The 17,573-nt window shown below is 54.7% G+C and overlaps 2 protein-coding genes across 2 annotated transcripts; both read right to left on the bottom strand.

Annotated features, from left to right (window-relative positions):
• Positions 1-257: 257 nt before the first annotated feature.
• Positions 258-17,200, bottom strand: KCNJ4 (potassium inwardly rectifying channel subfamily J member 4). The gene is made up of 4 exons (XM_075077183.1): positions 16,789-17,200; positions 4,502-4,603; positions 3,748-3,923; positions 258-2,521 (listed from the first exon to the last, which is right to left on the bottom strand). The coding sequence occupies exons 3-4, from the start codon at positions 3,768-3,770 to the stop codon at positions 1,192-1,194; spliced, it is 1,353 nt and encodes a 450-aa protein (XP_074933284.1). The 5' UTR covers positions 3,771-3,923; positions 4,502-4,603; positions 16,789-17,200; the 3' UTR covers positions 258-1,191.
• On the bottom strand, positions 6,458-7,579 carry LOC142055481 (endosome-associated-trafficking regulator 1-like). The gene has a single exon (XM_075089850.1). The coding sequence runs from the start codon at positions 7,577-7,579 to the stop codon at positions 6,458-6,460; it is 1,122 nt and encodes a 373-aa protein (XP_074945951.1).
• Positions 17,201-17,573: the final 373 nt, after the last annotated feature.

A 17,573-nucleotide genomic window follows, 5' to 3' on the forward strand; every position in this document is an offset into this window, starting at 1 on the left:
TTCTTTCCCGTCATACATTTTGTATGATCTTGTCCCCGAGCAAATTCTCTGACGTCTCTTATTGTAGGTCTTTACCAGGGAGGCCCAGAACAGGGGAGCCCTTGTGGTGGAGCTTCCAGGCGCTAAAGCCATACAAACAGCAAACACCAGTACTAATCACTCATCAGTCTCTATACCAGGCTGCATCCTTGGCGTCTCTCCTTTGCTTCCAAACCTCCCCCTGGGATATTAGACTTTATTAAAAATAAATAGTTACAAATTCAGTCTTACAGCTGATGGCAGCAGGGAGAAGAACAGAGGAGGTGATAGGAGCAAGAAGAGGGTTTGCTGTCCAGTCAGGTCACTTGTCTGTCACCCCAGCTGCGCTGTGCCAGGGAGCAGTCTGAGTATGCAAGCACAGGGCCCTGCCTCCTCTGCCAGGCATCTCAGAAGAGGAGCAGGACATGATTTTTAAGAGGACTGGGAGAACTGGGTCTGAGTCCATGGAGCCGAGCTTCTTCTGGAGGTGACAGATGCCAAAAGCCAAGGAGACTACAGAGTAGGCTACATAGAGTGTCCTTGTCTCCTAGCTTGGCATTTGCAGTGGAAGAATATGGATTTCAGTTCTTGTTCTGTTTTATATACAAAGAAAGAGTCATGTGCAACAAGCAATAAACATGCAAGTAAACCCCTCCCTTGAGATCCTTCCCCACTCCCTCCAGGAGTCCTAAACCATCCCATCCATCCTCATCTGGTCAGTGCTTAGGTATTGGTCCTCTCCTAGTGACGGTCATGACTCTTGACAGCCATGGGGCCTACCCACATCGAGAGGGAACAGGAAGTCTGCTTTTGTCTCGGCAGCAGAAACACTTGCTGTGGGTCCCTGTCTGTGTGTTGAGGGCAGGGACTCCTGTCACCTCTCCAGAGATGAGAAACCAGGCGTGCTGCTCTCCTGTCTCTGGGCAGGAAAGGTATCCTAGCACAAGCTTCACACACAGGGAGAGTAGTGTATTCTCACTCCTCTTCCAGGCAGTATGACTTCATGAGAAAGGGAGTATATTAGAGCAGCTCCAGGCCTTGATGTACTCAGAGGTTGAGTGGCAGTCACAGGAGGCATTTTTGTGTGGGCAGGGGACTTATCCAGCTATGTACGGGTGAAGAATGGAGGAGGAGACGGTGGGCGATGGGTGTGGAATGGGGAGGCTGGAGTAGTTAGATGGCTGACTCCCTGCGGTATGAGATTGTATCTAGGGGCAGAGTTGCCTGGAGCCGCTCCAGGTCCAGGTGGCTTCCAAAATCCATCATTTGGATAACACCTCCCTCTTCTTTAGTGCTGCCCCCTAACACCACACCCACTTCGTCATCATCTTCATCTTCGTCTTGACTGACAAGAGCCAGCTCATTCTCATAGCAGAAGGCACTGGGAGGTGGGGGAGAAGGTAGGATAGTCATCTTGCTTTCTTGCAGCTCCCGGGCTGAGCAGCAAGGTGTGCCGGCTACTTCATAGGTTTTGTGAAAGCGCGAATAATCCACTTTGTAGTGGTTCTTCTCCTCAAACACAACTGGTTCAAAACGGTGACCCCAAAGGATTTCACTAGCAAGGTAAGAGCTTCGTGCCTGGGTGGTCATGGCTGTGGCTTCCACCATCCCCTCCAGGATAACAACAATCTCAAAGTTCTCTGTCTCCAGCTCCTCCTTGCCAATCCCATAGAGTGGGCTCTCCTCATCAATCTCATGAACTATAATAATGGGTGAGACCAAAAATATACGATCGAGGCCCACATCATAGCCCACATTGAGGTCCCGCTGGTCCAGGGGGAGGTATTCCCCTTCCTCTGTCATGTAGGGTTTGATGAGCTGGGCTCGGACATGGGCCTCTACAATGTGGCTCCTCCTCAGGTTGCCCACCCGCCACATGAGGCACAGTTTGCCATCCCGCACAGAGATGACCGCATGGTGACTGAAAAGGAGGGTCTGGGCCCGCTTCTTGGGCCTCGCCATCTTGGCCATGATGGTGCCAATCATGAAGGAGTCAATAACACACCCCACAATGGACTGGACTACAACTGCCATGATGGCCAGTGGGCACTCCTCAGTCACACAGCGGAAGCCGTACCCAATGGTTGTCTGTGTCTCCACTGAGAAAAGAAAAGCCCCTAGGAAGCTGTTCACGTGCATGATGCAGGGCTTGAGGAGAGAGGGACCACCTCCCACTGCCGGTGCATTGAGGTCACCATGGAAGAAAGCGATGCACCAGAAGAGGAAGCCAAAGAAGAGCCAGGAGACCAGGAAGGTGGCGGAGAAGATCATAAGCATGTACCGCCAGCGTGTGTCCACACAGGTGGTGAAGATGTCAGCCATGTAGCGCTGAGACTTGTTGCTCAGGTTGGCAAAGTAGACGTTGCACTGGCCGTTCTTCTTCACAAAGCGGTTGCGGTGCTTCCGACGGGGGGCATGGCCCTTCCCATTCCGGCTGTGCCCATTCATGCTGCCCAGTGCAGAGACCTTGTGTCCATCCTCTTCGGTCGAGACGATGCTGTACCTGGAAGAGAAGAAACAGGCATTTCCAGCAAAAATATGTGAAGAACAACAATAAGCACCAAGATAGTGAGGGTGGGAGACGTGTGGGTGTCTCACAGGGCTACGTCAGCATGGCATTGAAGTTCAGAAGAGCATATTTCCCTGGTTATTGCACTGTGGTGCCACGCTGACCAAATTGGTGGAGCTCAGTTGCAATATTTGCAAGTCTTGCTGTTGGGAGGTTGTATCCAGCAAAGCCCTGACAGGGCAGAAAAGCAGGAGAAGCTTGTAGCGCTGAGCTTCCTTCCAGCCTTTGTGGTGAGGGACCCTAGGCTTCGAAACCTGACAGCAGCTAGGACAGCCAGGAAGCCTGGGAGCAAGCACCCGCAGTCTGGCCGCATTTTGGCCCTGACATTATATAAGGCCATGAGTTTCTATTTTCTCCTCCACTCTCCTCACTGGTTTCACAGTGTATCAGTGACAATGTTTATACACTTCTTGTGCTCAGGACAATTCTGTTGCCACAGCAACGCGCGTGGCTCCCAGCATCCCACATCCAAAGCCAAAGGTGTAATTTGGAGACCAACAGCCAAGTGTTGGCAGATCTCCCTGGGAGGAGCTCCCCACATGCTTTCTGGGATATGTTTGCCCCTCTGGCTCCTCTTCCTTGCAGACAGCACCACCACAACCCCTTGTGTGCTGCTGGGTCTACTGTTGCAGATACTCCTTAATGACGTGATGGCAGAAGATGCTCTGACCACTGAGGAAATCAAGGGAGTGCACAAACCCACCACAGACCACTGAGCCCTGGCTTCCCAGGACCTGTTGGGCTGGCAGTGCCTCCCTCCCACACCATAGTGTTGACATGTCTGCTGGAGCCCTCCAGCATGGGCTCCATGACCCTCATCCTCCTCTCGTGGGAAAAGGGAACGGGGAAGCACGCGTGGCTGGAGTTGTGACCCCTGGGGACAGGGGGCTTATGCAGCACTAGTGGAATCTGTAATTTCTGGTCCAGCACCACGCAGCACTTTGCTTCTCCTCTGTAGTACTCCTCCTCTGAGTACTGCCCCTGTGTACGGTGTGTCTTGGATTCAAGGAGAGAGGAGCCATACCTTGGAGCAGGAAAACCCTGGCAGACAATATGAGAAGAATATACCAAAAGGCAGGATGAAGATAGGGCCTGAGGGGCCAGATGAGGAGCCCAGCCCACCCTGGGCAGCAGCAGTCCTTGAGAAAGGGGTTACTCACCGGTTGACTCGGACACTGCCCATGGCTCACTGTATCATCAGGTGTCAGGGGGCCGTGGGAGCAGGGAGGGCACGGGATCTCATACAGCAGCACTCACATGGGACCGGGCTCCTCTGGGTTTCACCTCCGGTGAGCTGGGGCCCATGCTGCCATTGCGATTGCTCTTGGGCATGTGCCTTGCAGAGAAGGATAAAGCAAAACCCAGTCAGAGCGTCCCCTGACAGCACCCATCCCAGTCCCAGAGAAGGGGTCGAGGGTTCCCAGCCTTTTGCTTAGGAGGGGTCTGGAAGTGTCCATGGGGCACCATGCCTCAGCCTGGCTCAGGCAGGTGAAAAGCTGATGGATGCGGACTGGGTTGCACAGCCCACAGCTCCCACGCTCCCTAAGATCTACTAACAGGAGAGATGCAGGGCCGGCTGTTTACCACCCTCCAGATGAAGGGCAAAACAGCTGAGCAGCTTGCAGGGCCCTTGCCCTGAGCCATTATATTAATATCATAGCTTACACTAGGATGAGAGCTCAGCCAGGCTAATTACCTCACATACAAGGGCTAAAGAAGCATGGACATGCAAGGCAGCCCTCGGGAAGCCCCATCAGCCCAGCCTGACCCAGAGAAGATTGATTTCCAAGGGGTGCAAAATATCCCTCTGTTTCAAAGAGGAGAAGAAAAGTGATGGGTGGAGCCAAAAGGGAGAACTGATGGAAAGGAAGGGCTTAGGGGTAGCTGAGGAGAAGACGGTTAGAGCAAACAGACCTTGTGACATGCTCTGCATACAGCATCCAAGGGGCAGTTCAGCGGCAGGACCCTGGGGAGGATGTCCAGCAGATGTTACGTCCCAGCCTGGTCCTCCCTGAACTGAAGAAAGGGGAAACCGAAGACTCAAGAGCCGACCTCTCCCACCTGCCTAGAGCTGCTAGGAAGTGAAATGCAGTGAGGTGGTAATGACTCACAGATTAGGAAGAGCTTTGTACACCCATGCTAATCCTGCACTGTAACCTGTGCAGAGCGCAGGACACAGACAAAGCCAGCTAGTTTGCTTCCTCCCAGCCTCACCGACAAGCAACCAATGGTTGCTATATCTGGGACAAATCCAAGGATTTCTGGGTCAAATCCAAGGTTTAGAGCTGCTTGCAAGAGGTCATGCACAGGCGGGAGAGAGGAACAGCAAGTAGCGTTGTCGGGGATAGAAAAGCTGGTGAGAACCATCTTTGTCTCCTCAACAGTGTTACCGAATGGGGCTTCATGTGGCTAAGGGTGACCACGTGACCACCAGCTTTCCCCAGGTAGGAGCACAGACTAGAACACATCAAGTAGGGAGCTCCAGATATCACCTCTGATGTGCAAGCACTGCCGTTGTCACATCTGGGATGAAGATTAACCAGCAGTCTCTCCTCCAGAGACCAAGGCAGTTTAAGTTTCTCTAAGTTTAAACTCTAAGGCAGTTTAAGCCCTGTGGCAACACAAACATAGTTGTTCAGACCAGGGATATTATGGGACCAGGAGAAGACAGCAACCTTGTAGTCCACAACTCACCATACAGGGGTAAAAGTGAACAGCTGCCTAAAAGTTCCCATCAGGAAAAAGCACTTTGGCACTAAACTCTGGCAGCACCCACTCCCTCATCGCCTTACAGCATCTAAGTCTTTAAGGAGGGTCGGGAAATTTTGTTGTGCAGGTGGGTGAACCTTCAGCAGAAACTGGGGTCAGTAACCTAAATTCATCAGAAATGTTGAGGGATGACCAGGTGATGAAGGAAGGTCACTTTATGCCCACAGATGGTCCCACTAGGATAAAGCTAAGACCCATCTTCAATGATTACATGGAGAGTTTGGACTGCAGGGTCCCACAGGTCCTTAGGAGGTGACAAAGGTGGGCAATATAGAGGGGTGGGTATACCCCTCTATGCCAGCTCCAGCCAGGAGAGGAATGGCATCCTCTCCAACCGGCACCTTCCTTAGCCAGCCTGGATAAGCCAAGCTCATCTTTAGCCAGCACTGACACTGATAGCAGAGGAAAGGCACTGCCACAGCTCTTGGTTGGATACTTCACAACTTCCTAAAGGTTTCTGATGACCATTACCACCCCTTTCCCCAGCTGCAGGAATAGATGCACAATTTCTAAAGACTTCAGATTTCTAGCCCTGGTGGTGGCCGCCTCCCAAAGAAGAGGATGGAGGACCTAAGCAGCTTCTGTCCACTGAAATTATGCTCCGCAGCACCCAGATCTCTGCTCCTAACCTTCTCCGCCTCACAGAGAAAGGGCAAAGGAAGCAGATGAAATGCAGGTACCACAAGGGCTGTCTGTCTCATCTCCACTTCTGGCTGATACAGCTACAGGAAGGGATGGGTACACTGTGTAAGAGCACGGCATCCCATGCTGCTGTGCTTCCTTCTGGCTCCCACACAGGAGCTCAAGTCAGCTGGACCTGTGGCATGGCCTCCTGCACCACGGCTGGACCTTGCACCTCAGAGCCTGGGAAACATTTGCTGCAGGCTCTGCAGGGCCAAAACAGAACATCAGCAGCTAAAACTACATCACTACCTGCAATTTGTACTTAATCACAAGAAAAGTATTTCCGTGAAGAATAAAGGCTATGAATCTGAACACACACATTCGAGCATGTGAGAGAAAATGGTTTTAGTATAGGCTGTAGTGGGAGCTCCATGGTCTCAGTCCATACTCATCTGTAGGACCCACACAGAACTGAGTTCATAGCTCTTTTTCTGCTTCAGCATTGGAAATTTTGCCGGTAGATCTAAGAACCTCAGCAACAAAATGCAGTGACTCTGCTCCAGAGGTGAGCTGTCTGATGGACCAGTTTGCACCCGTTATTATCTTGCGGAGGTTCTGCAAGGCAAAATCTATGTTGTGCTTCACAGCACCCAGGCTGGTTGCTTGGCCTGCTCTCAGGTTTTTGTTCTCCACCTTGGAGCTCTCCAGCTCCCCCCGGAGAATAAAGATCTCCTGTTTCAGCTTCTCCATGTTGCTTTCTGCCTCCAGAGCCCGCTGGGTCATTAGCTGGAGACTCCACTCAGTCCGCTGGAGAAAGGACTGTAGCTCTTGGGCTTTCCTCTCTTTGGCCAGGCTGGTCTTCAGCTGCCTCTCCAGCCTCCGCACCGTGCATGCCTGGCTCTCCAAGGAGCTCTGCATGCTCCTGACTACCCTCCTGAGCATGGCATTCTCCTCCCTCAGCACATCGTAGGTCAGCTGCAGGGACGGCAACTCCCTGTCCCCGATGGCCTCCTCGTGCAGCATGTGGGGCTCTGCTCTCTTGGTGCACTCTGGGTACCCCAGATAAGGGTCACTGGTGTGGGCCCATTTGGCAAACACATCCATCCCCAAGTGCTTGCCCGTGCTAGACTGGAAAGGGTCATAGGGGTTGCACGGTGCTGTACTGGCGGCTTGGGACACATGCAACCTTTGATGCACAGGAAGGTGACAGGTTCTGGTCCAGCTGTGGTCTTCTTCAGACAAGCTGCCAGGCATTTTCATGTCTTTGTTAAAAGGTTCCTGTAACTCCTGAGCTTCCTCCTCAAGCTCCAGTGCATGCTTGGCCAACATCTTGGCATATATCCTATTTTTCACTCCTTCGTCTTTCACCATGTAAGAGTGCCTGGAATTTAGGGACAATAGGATGGGTTCCCCCAGATCCTCCACCTGACTGTCACCTGAGCTGTCATGGCTCTTGCACTGGGGCAGAGGATGTGTGAAGTGCCAGGGGTAGCTGAATTCGTCATCATTGTCATCATCACCATCATCATCATCTTCCAAGCCTTGAGATTCTGGGCAGGCCCTCTCCATTGTCCCTGGGATGCCAAGCAGCCGTGACATTTTTCAGGACGCTTTTGGCAAGTGGGAGGATCCAAATTATCCTCCTGGAGCCTAGGTCACACAGGCCGGTGACACTGACAAGCAGTGTGCCAACTTCTGCAGCCTAAGCAACGCTTGTGGGAAAAGAGGCAGTCACCAAAATCCCTCCATTTAGATCACAGGGTATTCAGGAGGGAGCAGAGCGGGGGACCAGGCATCTCTGTGTCTTTGCTGCAGGGACAAGAATTGCCAAGGTCTGTGATGTCATCGTGTGACTTCACTGACTGCTGCAAGATCATGACCAGTGGGGCGAGGAATCGATCAACTGCAAAACTGTTTTTTCAGCAGCAGGAGGATGAGCCAGGTCCCCTTGGCTGCAGAACCAACCCCAGCTCAGGGGTGCTGCCAGTGGACACAGAGGAGCTCATGAAGCCACCTGAAACCCACAGCAAGCATTAGGGACAGAGACCAGCCAGCCCTGAGCCGACAACATGGGGCAGAGTGGACAACCCTGCCACGCAGTCTGCCGCAGGTTAATTGCGGGAGGGTGAGACGAGACTGAGAGATGTCTGGCAGTAAGGTCAAGCTGCTGGTGTTTTGGTGCCAGGACGCACCCTGGGCAGAGGCAGGAGATGTCACCAGCGCTTTGGCCAGAGGCATCGCCCCAAGCTGGCCAGCCAGCGAGGGGTCTGTGACATGGTGCTGCCGATCTGATTCATCCCCGGCTGCCAGCTGGCGCAGGGAAGCGTTAGTAATACCGCCACAAACTCAGAGCGGCACGAGCCAGGAGACGAACGAAAATAAACCCACTTACCACTTCCACCCCAACACACCCCCACAGCGTGCGGTGCCACCATGGGAAAGACAGACAGGCAGGCGAGAAGCCCTGGGCTGGGGACTGCCATCACATTGGCCTGGCATTCACATTAGCCCCCTGGAGAAGCCATGCCGGGAGGTGATGTAGTCACTGTCCCTCCTCAAGCAGCTGGTGGCCCAGGGCCACTGCTGACATCCCTGCCTGCAAAATAGGTGCCACGATCTTGGCAAGGCCAGGGGCCATACCAGAAGCCTGAACCCTATGCAAACTCTGTTCAAATGGCTGTGAAAAGGTCCTGTTGCTGCTTGGAAACCTGAAACACAAATGATATGAAGGGGGAAGACTCAGAGGTGCCTCCAGCAAAAGGGGACGCCATTCCCATCCTGAACAGGCAGCTGCCTATTGTGCAGACCAGGCGGAGGAAAGCCTGATCGAGGACAGAGGTGGGAATCCTGGAGCTTGCCCGAGGGCCTTTCTTGGAGTTTGCTCTGCCTCCTGGGACCCACATGTACACGGAGGAAGCTGGGGAGTCAGTGGCAACTCCTGGGTAGCGGGGTGAAACCCCACCAGTGGGTGCAGCATGGGGCACCCTGGGAGATGCTGGGCAGGAGGCTGCGGTCCTGAGAGATGCCTCTCCACCCCTCCTGTCCCCAGCATATATGAACACCCATGTATTTCATGGCCTGAGGAAGCCCCTCAGTGCTTTAGGAAGCTGCTGCAGCATGGGCATCACAACCTGTCTTGCAGCATTGAAGCTGACTGCCAGGTGGGTCTCCAGGGCAAACAGCCGCCTCCAGCCCTGCAGCCTGGGCTGCCCTTCCCTCCTTCCCAACGACTTTCCCCCTCCTGCATGCTAGATTCAGCGATGCTGGGGACACTGCTGCCATGCTGCAGTCATCCCCGCCTTCCCGGGTGACACCGCACTCCAGCAGCACAAGCCATTGCATCAGCCCACGCTGCCACCCCAGCATTGCTCTGACCCTGAGCAGATGCGTGGGGCCAGGCTGCTGCCATTGCTTTCTGAGGAATCTGAGGCTAATAACGTCAGGGCACATGGTGCTGATGCAATATCTCCATCGCTCCATCCCAGTACATGGTGCATCACCTCGCACGTCCTAGGCTTTCTCCAGCCCCTGCCAGAGTGGATCATATTTGTCAATCCTTCCTTAAATTTGCACTTGAAGAGTCTCATGAAACAGAAAAGTCCACGCTGAAGCACTCCCCCACTTCTCTTTTTATAACAACCATATCTGGTGCTCTGGGATGTACACCGTGAACGACGATGGAAAAATCCCAGGGTATTTTTACACTCTTAGTCTTTGCTTTATCTGGAGTCGTCTGGCAAATGCTTCCCTCCTGTCTGTGGTCAATACCGCAGCCGCTGGTTGCGCTCTGCTTCATGCCTTTATTTCTCTTACCGGCTGCATAGCACCGTCTGGCTTTGAGATCAGCATCCACAGATCCATCCTGCTGGCTCAAGCATGGTGACAACACAGCAGACATCTTCTCGCCTCCTGGGGAGTCAGGGTGGAAACTCCCACAGCAGAGAGGGGACCCCTTTGATTTTATGCAGAGCCTCGCAGACCCACGGCATTTGGTTTGTCCTCTCCATTCTCTTTGTAACTCCACCTCTTCTCCTTTTCCTCACAAATATTCCTGGGGTTCATGCCAGGCCTCACAGGGCAGCTCAGTGCCATGGGGCTGTCTTGTGGCAAGAGGCAGCGGCTGAGCTCTTGCTCCTCCATGCCGGCAGGGCTGGGTGCTAGGCGCTGTACGAGCACACGCGAAGGCACAGTCACCATGCGGGAGAGTTTTACCATATTAAAAAGGCAAGTGACATATGGAAGGTGAGGGGAGGAAGCTGTAATCAACTCTATACCATTTTTATATACACACTTCTGCCTTTTCGTTCAATAATTATAAATAGATCGAGTAAGTGCCAACAGTCCCCATCTGCCCTGCAAGGCATGATCCGCTGACCAGTTTCTCTCTCCAAAAGAGGTTTTTATTAAAGTGCCTCTGCTCGGTTTATATTTTGGGGAGGAGTGAGAAGGGGGGGGATTTTTTTTTCCCCCTGTGAAGCCCTGGAGCCTGGGGATGGGTAATATGAAAACAAAACAAAATGATTTGAAGTTAAACCATCTCAGTGTGTGACTCAGAGCTATTCATAGCTCCCTGAAGCCAGCTGCAGCAACGGAGCCAGAAGGATTCTGCCCGTATTATTATTCCAATTACCATCTGAATTAAAAGTTTGAGCAGTGATCAGCCCACATACTGATGGGAGGGGGAGAGAAGAAAGCAAGAGAGAAGGAGAGAAAGAGAGAAAGGGAGAAAACACAGATAAAAATGGGATCCACACAAAGGTCCCCGGGATGACAAAGTCAGGAAGAGGCACAGAAAGGTGACAGCATCACCTCCTGCCTGCTCGCACACCGCCCCAGTGATCCCTGCTCCGGCCGCACTGTCCAGGCAAAGGTGCTGCAAGAGCAGCCAACCACTCCCCGGAATCCTGGCCAAGAGGTGGGGTGCCCCATGGCGGGGCTGGTGGGACTACCATGGGTGCTCACCTGCTATCCTCTGTCCGAAATAGGGCTGGGGGAGCAAGAGGTAGGGGCTGAGGGGGCAGCTGAGCAGGAGCATAAGGAGAGGATGCTGCTGGGGTGGCAGCCGGGGAGAAGTCCCTGCTTTTTCTTGTCAAGTGAGGTAGGTGGGTGTTATTCTTCATGGCTGGCATCACAGGGAAAATTAAATGCTCAGAAGGCCCCTGGCCTTCCCTGGGTGGTGTTCTTCACCAAATAGGAGCTAGGCTTCGTGGCAGCCAGGGCACAGACCATGTCCCCTCTGTTCCAGAGGAAGTGCTGGGGCTGACGGCTGCCCCAGCAGCTGTCTTGCCAAAACCATGGACTGAACTCCGAAGGGTTCGTACAAAACCCGCAAGAGATGAAAAACTGAAAGCACTGGGGTGTTCCCAAGGTCTCCACATCCCAGGTGACTGTGATGTGCTCAGGTCACCTCCTCCAGCTTCCCTGCACAACTGCATCAGTGAAAAGGGCATCTCCCCTAGCCCCCCCACCCCAAGGATCTCCCCTCAATGAGCATCCTGCCCTGTGGGAGCCTTGCCAAAAGGCCATCCCCAGCAGTGTCCCTGTACCTCAGCGTCTCTCCAGCACAGACCCCCTGCTGAGCCCATGCCGGCCTGGCCAGGAGGGTTGCCTGCACATGGCCTCTCGATGGCTTTTGGCTAGTCTGGAATGAGGATCACTACCAGTGCGCAGGAAAAGAGGGATGAGGGTGGCCAGTGTTGTCTGCCTGCCCACTGCGGCTGTGCTCCTGACAGGGCAGGGACGGTCTGCCAGTGCCTCTGCAAAGCGCCCAGCAAAGCAGGCACTTGCAAGTGGGGTATGAATGATGATAACAACAGCGACAGCTGCAAAGGGCAAGCAATAGCCAGGGCAAAGCCTGCTCTGCACCAAGCCCCCAACCAAGAGGGTCTGCAGCTGCAGCTCCACACCTGTCTGCTGCACAAGGGCTGAGTCCCCAGCCTGGCCTGGCTGCTCAGTGCTAACCCATCAGTGACAGGGAAAAAAAATTTCCACCCAAAACCCTTGTCACTACTCCAACGTGGAGCCACCAGCCTTCTGAGAGGGTCCCAGCTTCTCCCCTTTCAGTCATGCTTGCCGGGCACCAGAAACAGAGCGGAGGGAGCATCCCAGGTAAGCTGCAAAAGTGCACTCCCACAGAGTGGATTGACTATGTCACTACAAGTCTGCTGACTTGTATCGCTGCAGCTTGCTTGGTCGGGTTAAACAAATGCACCTGAAAGATATCATGCCTAAGTGCTGCCCGACGCCTGTGGTACAGAGGACCATCCCACCCTACTTCCCCGTCCCCTGGCTCCCTGACGTGGCAGGTGAAGCCAGCATGGACAGGGTCAGGCACAGGGGGAGAGTGGTGCAAAGCAGGACATGGCAGCTGTGTTTGCACACTGCTACACCTGCAATAGCCCCCCCACCATTGTTATGGGTTGCTGTTGGACCCCTGCTCCTCTGGGCTGCGATGCTTGCTCCTGCTGGTGCCCTGCCTGCTCACCTGCCTCTCGCCTGCTGGCACTTGGTACTGCCACAGCTTCTGCCTGAGCACCTCCACCCAGATACAAGGCTCTTTCTTGGTGGTGGGAGCAATGGGGACAGAAGAGGAGAGGACTTCTGGGGCTGCTGGGTCTAGGCCCATGGCAAGCACCCCTTCATCAAGTGCACCCTCAGTAAATTTGCAGACGACAGTAAGTTGGGCAGGAATGTTGATCCGCTTGAGGGCAGGAAGGCTGTGCAGAGGGATCTGGACAGGCTGGATGGATGGGCCAAGGCCAAGTGCATGAGGTTTAACAAGGCTAAATGCCGGGTCCTACTGTTGGGTCACAACAACCCCATGCAATGCTACAGGCCTGGGGAAGAGTGGCTGGAAAGATGCCCGGTGGAAAAGGACCTGGGGCTGTTGCTTGACAGCCAGCTGAATATGACCAGCAGTGTGCCCAGGCGGCCAAGAAGGCCAACATCATCCTGGCTTGTCTCAGGAACAGTGTGGCCAGCAGGAGTAGGGAAGTGATCATGCCCCTGTACTCGGCACTGGTGAGGCCGCACCTCAAATACTGTGTTCAGTTTGAGACCCCTCAGTACGAGAAGGACATTGAGTTGCTGGAGCGTCTTCAGAGAAGGGCAACGAAGCTGGTGAAGGGTCTGGAGAGCAAGTCTTATGAGGAGCAGCTGAGGGAACTGGGGTTGTTTAGTCTGGGGAAGAGGAGGCTGAGGGGAGACCTTATCGCTCTCTACAACTACCTGAAAGCAGGTCGTAGCAAGGTGGGTGTTGGTCTCTTCTCTAAAGTAACAAGCAATAGGACAAGACGAAATAGCCTCATGTTGCACGAGGGGAGGTTTAGATTGGATATTAGGAAAAAATTTCTTCACCAAAAGGGCTGTGAAGCATTGGAACAGGCTGCCCAGGGAGGTGGTGGAGTTCCCATCCCTGGAGGTATTTAAAAGCCCTGTAGATATGGTGCTTAGGGACGTGGCTTAGTAGTGGACTTGGCAGTGCTAGGTTAATGGTTGGACTTGATGATGTTAAAAATCTTTTCTAGCCTAAATGATTTTGATTCCTTGTAATGCCATCAAGCTTTTCAGAAGGATGAAGCAGCTGCTTGTTCAGCCTCTGGGATTCCCACTGCCCTTTAGCCCCCAAGATCACTGTGCTGCTGGTGGGGCCAATCCATACAGCTCTCGTACCCTCCTCTATAGCAGAGTCATTTTTGACATCCTCTTTCCATAAGTCTCTTTCTGGCTGGCCCCTCTGCACGGGTGCAAATGCTGTGGCCTGGTGCAGAAAGGGAGTGGGTGAGAGGAGAGGGGTGAGTAAAGATGAAGGCAGGGGACGGGAGAGCAGGCAGCGGAGAGGCAGACAGAATCAGGCCGGCAGCTCATTGCACCAGTGCTGGTACCACTCGCTGGGAGGGAGGAAAGGAGGTGAGGAGGGAAGCAGGAGAGGTTTTGGGGTCTTTTCTCCAAGCCTTTTGCAGGGGACAGAGTGGGGGACGCTGCCTCCCTCATTTTCACACAGCACCAGGCTCCCTCTGAAGTGTTTCAGGAGAAATGTTGCCATAGAAATAAAACAGCCGTCCAGATTGCGAGGGGCAGGCCCGCTGCCATGGTGGCAGGGGCTGGTGCAGGCACATGCAGAGGGGCAGCAGGAGTCCCTGGCCAGCAGCGTGGGGCAGTGCCGGGCCGGAGGATACCTCATCCTCCATTCTCTACTCCCTCAAGTCCAGTGAGAGCAGTGGTGGTGCTGCCATACCAGTGTGGCTGGTGCCAGCCCCAGGTGGCATCTCCTCCACAAATGCACCCGTGGGTGAATACTGAAACCATCCCCCAGGCTCCCCAGATGATGGGCATGGAGGCGCACAGGTCTTTGGGGCCGTTGGGACAGGGTCACACTGCAGCTGGCTCCCATCCTTCATCTGCCTGGGCTACAGAACCACTTTCACTGCTGGAGGACAAGCCTGAGAGGTCTGAGGGCAAGAACCGGCCCAAGGGCAGCCCCCGCCCATCCTGAGCTCCCCCACTGCCAGATAATCAGCATTTCTCCCAAGGGGCTTCAAGACTGACCGTCCCTGGTAAAGCGACCTTGTCTGGAGAGGAAAACGAGTGCCAGTGCCTCCAGGGGCTCCACATGATGCTCCTCCACCCTGGTAAGGGGAATGGGAGCAGCGCCATCGAGGAACATTAATTTAGCCCGACACGGTTTTGCAGCTCTGTGAGGCAAGCGCAGACGGCTTCACTCAGTCCTTACCATTCACAGAAAAAGGAGCACCAGCGGGAGGCTGGGGAGCTGCGCGTGTGCGAGTAAGGGATCGATCGCTAAGACACGAGCATCCATCTATTGATCCCCATCCGTGTTGTCGGGTTAAGCCAACCCAGTGCAATAACGAGACAGGACAGTGGGAACTTGCTGAGGGCAGATTGCCATTAACCGCTCCACTCTGCGTCTGCACTGATGTCAGCGCACGGCAGGCACAGGTATCCAGCACTGTGTCCTCCTCCCCCTTGCTGGCACCCTCCTACCGGCAATATGACCCCAGGAACACAGCTGCTCCCAGGGTGGTGGCCGGCAGCTGAGCTCGGGGTGGCCAACCAGCCAGAGGGGCCAGCAGGCACCCGTTCTGAAAGCTAACTCAGTCCTTCCCTGGCCACCTCGTTGCTTCCTGGCTTTCCTCACAAACCATGGTAGGGAGCTGCGAGGGGCAAGGACCACTTCCAGCCCCCTGCCAGCAGAGCACATCGTGGTGCTGGGTCTTGGCATCCAAGGAGGGAAGAGATGGAAGAGGAGGAAGGTGGAGAAGAGAGAGGCCCACTTCCCTCTGGATCAGCCCTCTCCAGCTCATCCTGTCTGTTGCCATCCTTACCATCCCTCCTCTTCCTCACCATCCCCTGTCCCCACCAAGCTCACATTTCCATCCTAAGGCACATATTCGGGACACGGTTTAGGAGGCATGGTGGTGTTGGGTTGATGGTTGGACTTGATGATCCTAGAGATCTTTTCCAACCTTAATGATTCTATGACTCTATATTCCTCCTGTATTTATTATTACTGTCAATGACCACAAACAGGGGTGGCCATGTGCTGGGGTGACTCAGGCATCTGTGAGTGCCACTTCCAATGGCAAATGGATAGGAGGCATGTCCCCACATCTTTAGTGAGATGTGCTCCCTGTGCACCGCCCTGTCCCTCCTGCACCCTGGGTCACCCCAAGCGCCAGGTCCCTCTCCACGCCTCCCACCTCCTGTGGATGCCCTCTCCCGAGAAGCCGAGTAGGGCACGGAGCAGGGGTGGAGGGTAGTCTAAGAGACATGTCACCTCTCCCACACGTCCTCTGCGTGCACTGTCACTGTCTGCCCTTTGCAGCGCACCCCCCAGCAGGGGTGAAGGGAGGAAGGGGAGAAGAGCGAGGCCCCAGAGCTGCCATTTGCTTTGCTGTGGATGGAGCCGGGGATGGGCAGTGGGGATGGGAGAGCCCAGGCTCTTGGCAGAGGGATTTGGTTGTCACCAAGCAATTTTCCCAGGAGGGATGGCATCAGAGGCTGAAGGTGGCACCAGAGATGTTGGACGTGACCTGCACGCACCATACAAACCTTCCTGCTGGCTCCTGCCCTGGCAGGGACACTGGCCTGGCCAACAGGGAGGAAGGACAGAGTTCTTCCCGAGTTCTTTCACCCAAACCCAGTATCCAGAAAAGCCTTTGCACCCTGCCTATCTGGGGTATGTTGGCCCACCGCCAGCAGGATCAGCCATGCTGGGACTAGAAGAGCTTGAAGGCAAGGGAGAGGGGGACAGATCTGAAGCCCGAAAAGCTCCACAGGCAGCAGGAGAGCCAACGTGGCCGCTTCGGCCCCAGTCGCACCGAGTGCTTGGAGAAAGGGTCTCCAGCTCCATTCTCCTCCAGGCTGCCTTAGGGAACTGGCCGGGATCACTGCCCACACGGAGCAAGAGAAACAAACAACAAGCAAGACCCAGCAGTCACTAAGGAAACACAGGGAGCCAAAAAAATGATGAAGTTACCTGCAAAGCGACCAAAGTCAGGACAGCGGGGGGTGGGAGGGAAGTTGGGGAGGTTTACAGGCAGGTACCCACCCCTGCCCCTCGGCCTGCAGCCGCCCCGGTAGCCGTATGTGCATACACCGTGCACACAAGCAACTTTATTATTCACTGGCACGCTCACATGAAGCCACGCATCTCTCCCTAAGTTATATTTATAGCTGTTCCTCAGAGCGAGCGCAGATGAAACAATACGTTATTTTCCTAAGGAAAAAAAACCCTTCCCGGTCTCATGCCGGTGAAGGGAGCGGTGCGCTCCAGCACTGCTTCTTACCCGGGTCCTGCCGAGGGCTGCCGCCTGCTCCAGCCGTGCAGAGCCAACATCAGAGGAAGGGGAAAGCGGACGGTTTCTCCATCTCACCATGAAACGTCTCAGCTGGACCAGAGGAATCAGGGAGGTCTCTCTGCAGCCCTCACTTGCCTCTGGCTTGGGGGTTCCCCCCCCTCCCCCTAGGAGCTAGTTCTCTGCCACGACCTGCTCCTCTCCTAACTCTGCCCTGCCCACGCCAGTGCTCTCCTCCTGCCTCTGCCTCTCCTCAGCATTTTTCGCTCCCAGGAGCATCCATCCCACGGAGCGCTGATGTGCCTTCGTGGCTCGGCGACGGGTTCAGGTCTCCCCCTCCTGCCTGGCTCCCTCCTTCCCTGGCGTTATTCACCCGTGTGCCTTGCTGCCCCCCTGCTTTGGTTCCCAAATCCCCCCTCTCCCTTCCACTCTTCCTCCCTTTGCGCTCTGCTCCCTTTCCCTGTCTGCCTCTCCCCCTCGCTGATTGCTATGCAGTCTGTAGCTGAGAAGTCAGTAACTCTGTGGTAGGATCCAACAGCTTTCCGCTACTTTAGCCCATCCTCGCGTGTGAGCTCAGAGCCGCGGAGGCACCGCTGCGGAGCCGCCATGGGGGAGACGAGAGCGCAACCATCGGCAGCGGGAAGGGGACGGCAGGGCCGCCAGGTGCCCCCGGGGAGGCGAATCATCCCGCCAGGCTAGTGCAAGGGGCTGAAATATCCACTGTTGGGGTTTTTTTCCCACATGGATTTGGGGTGCTGGGCTGACACCTCACCCCG

The sequence above is a fragment of the Phalacrocorax aristotelis genome, chromosome 1 (assembly GCF_949628215.1).
Source record: "Phalacrocorax aristotelis chromosome 1, bGulAri2.1, whole genome shotgun sequence".
NCBI classification, from domain to species: Eukaryota; Metazoa; Chordata; class Aves; order Suliformes; family Phalacrocoracidae; genus Phalacrocorax; species Phalacrocorax aristotelis.

Excerpts from the sequence above, each read along its gene's own strand:
- KCNJ4 (XM_075077183.1), bottom strand. The coding sequence starts at position 3,770 with ATGGGCAGTGTCCGAGTCAACCG. Across the intron at positions 2,522-3,747 it reads GGCAGTGTCCGAGTCAACCG|GTACAGCATCGTCTCGACCG; the intron begins GTGAGTAACCCC and ends CTTCTCTTCCAG.
- LOC142055481 (XM_075089850.1), bottom strand. The coding sequence starts at position 7,579 with ATGTCACGGCTGCTTGGCATCCCAGGGACAATGGAGAGGGCCTGCCCA.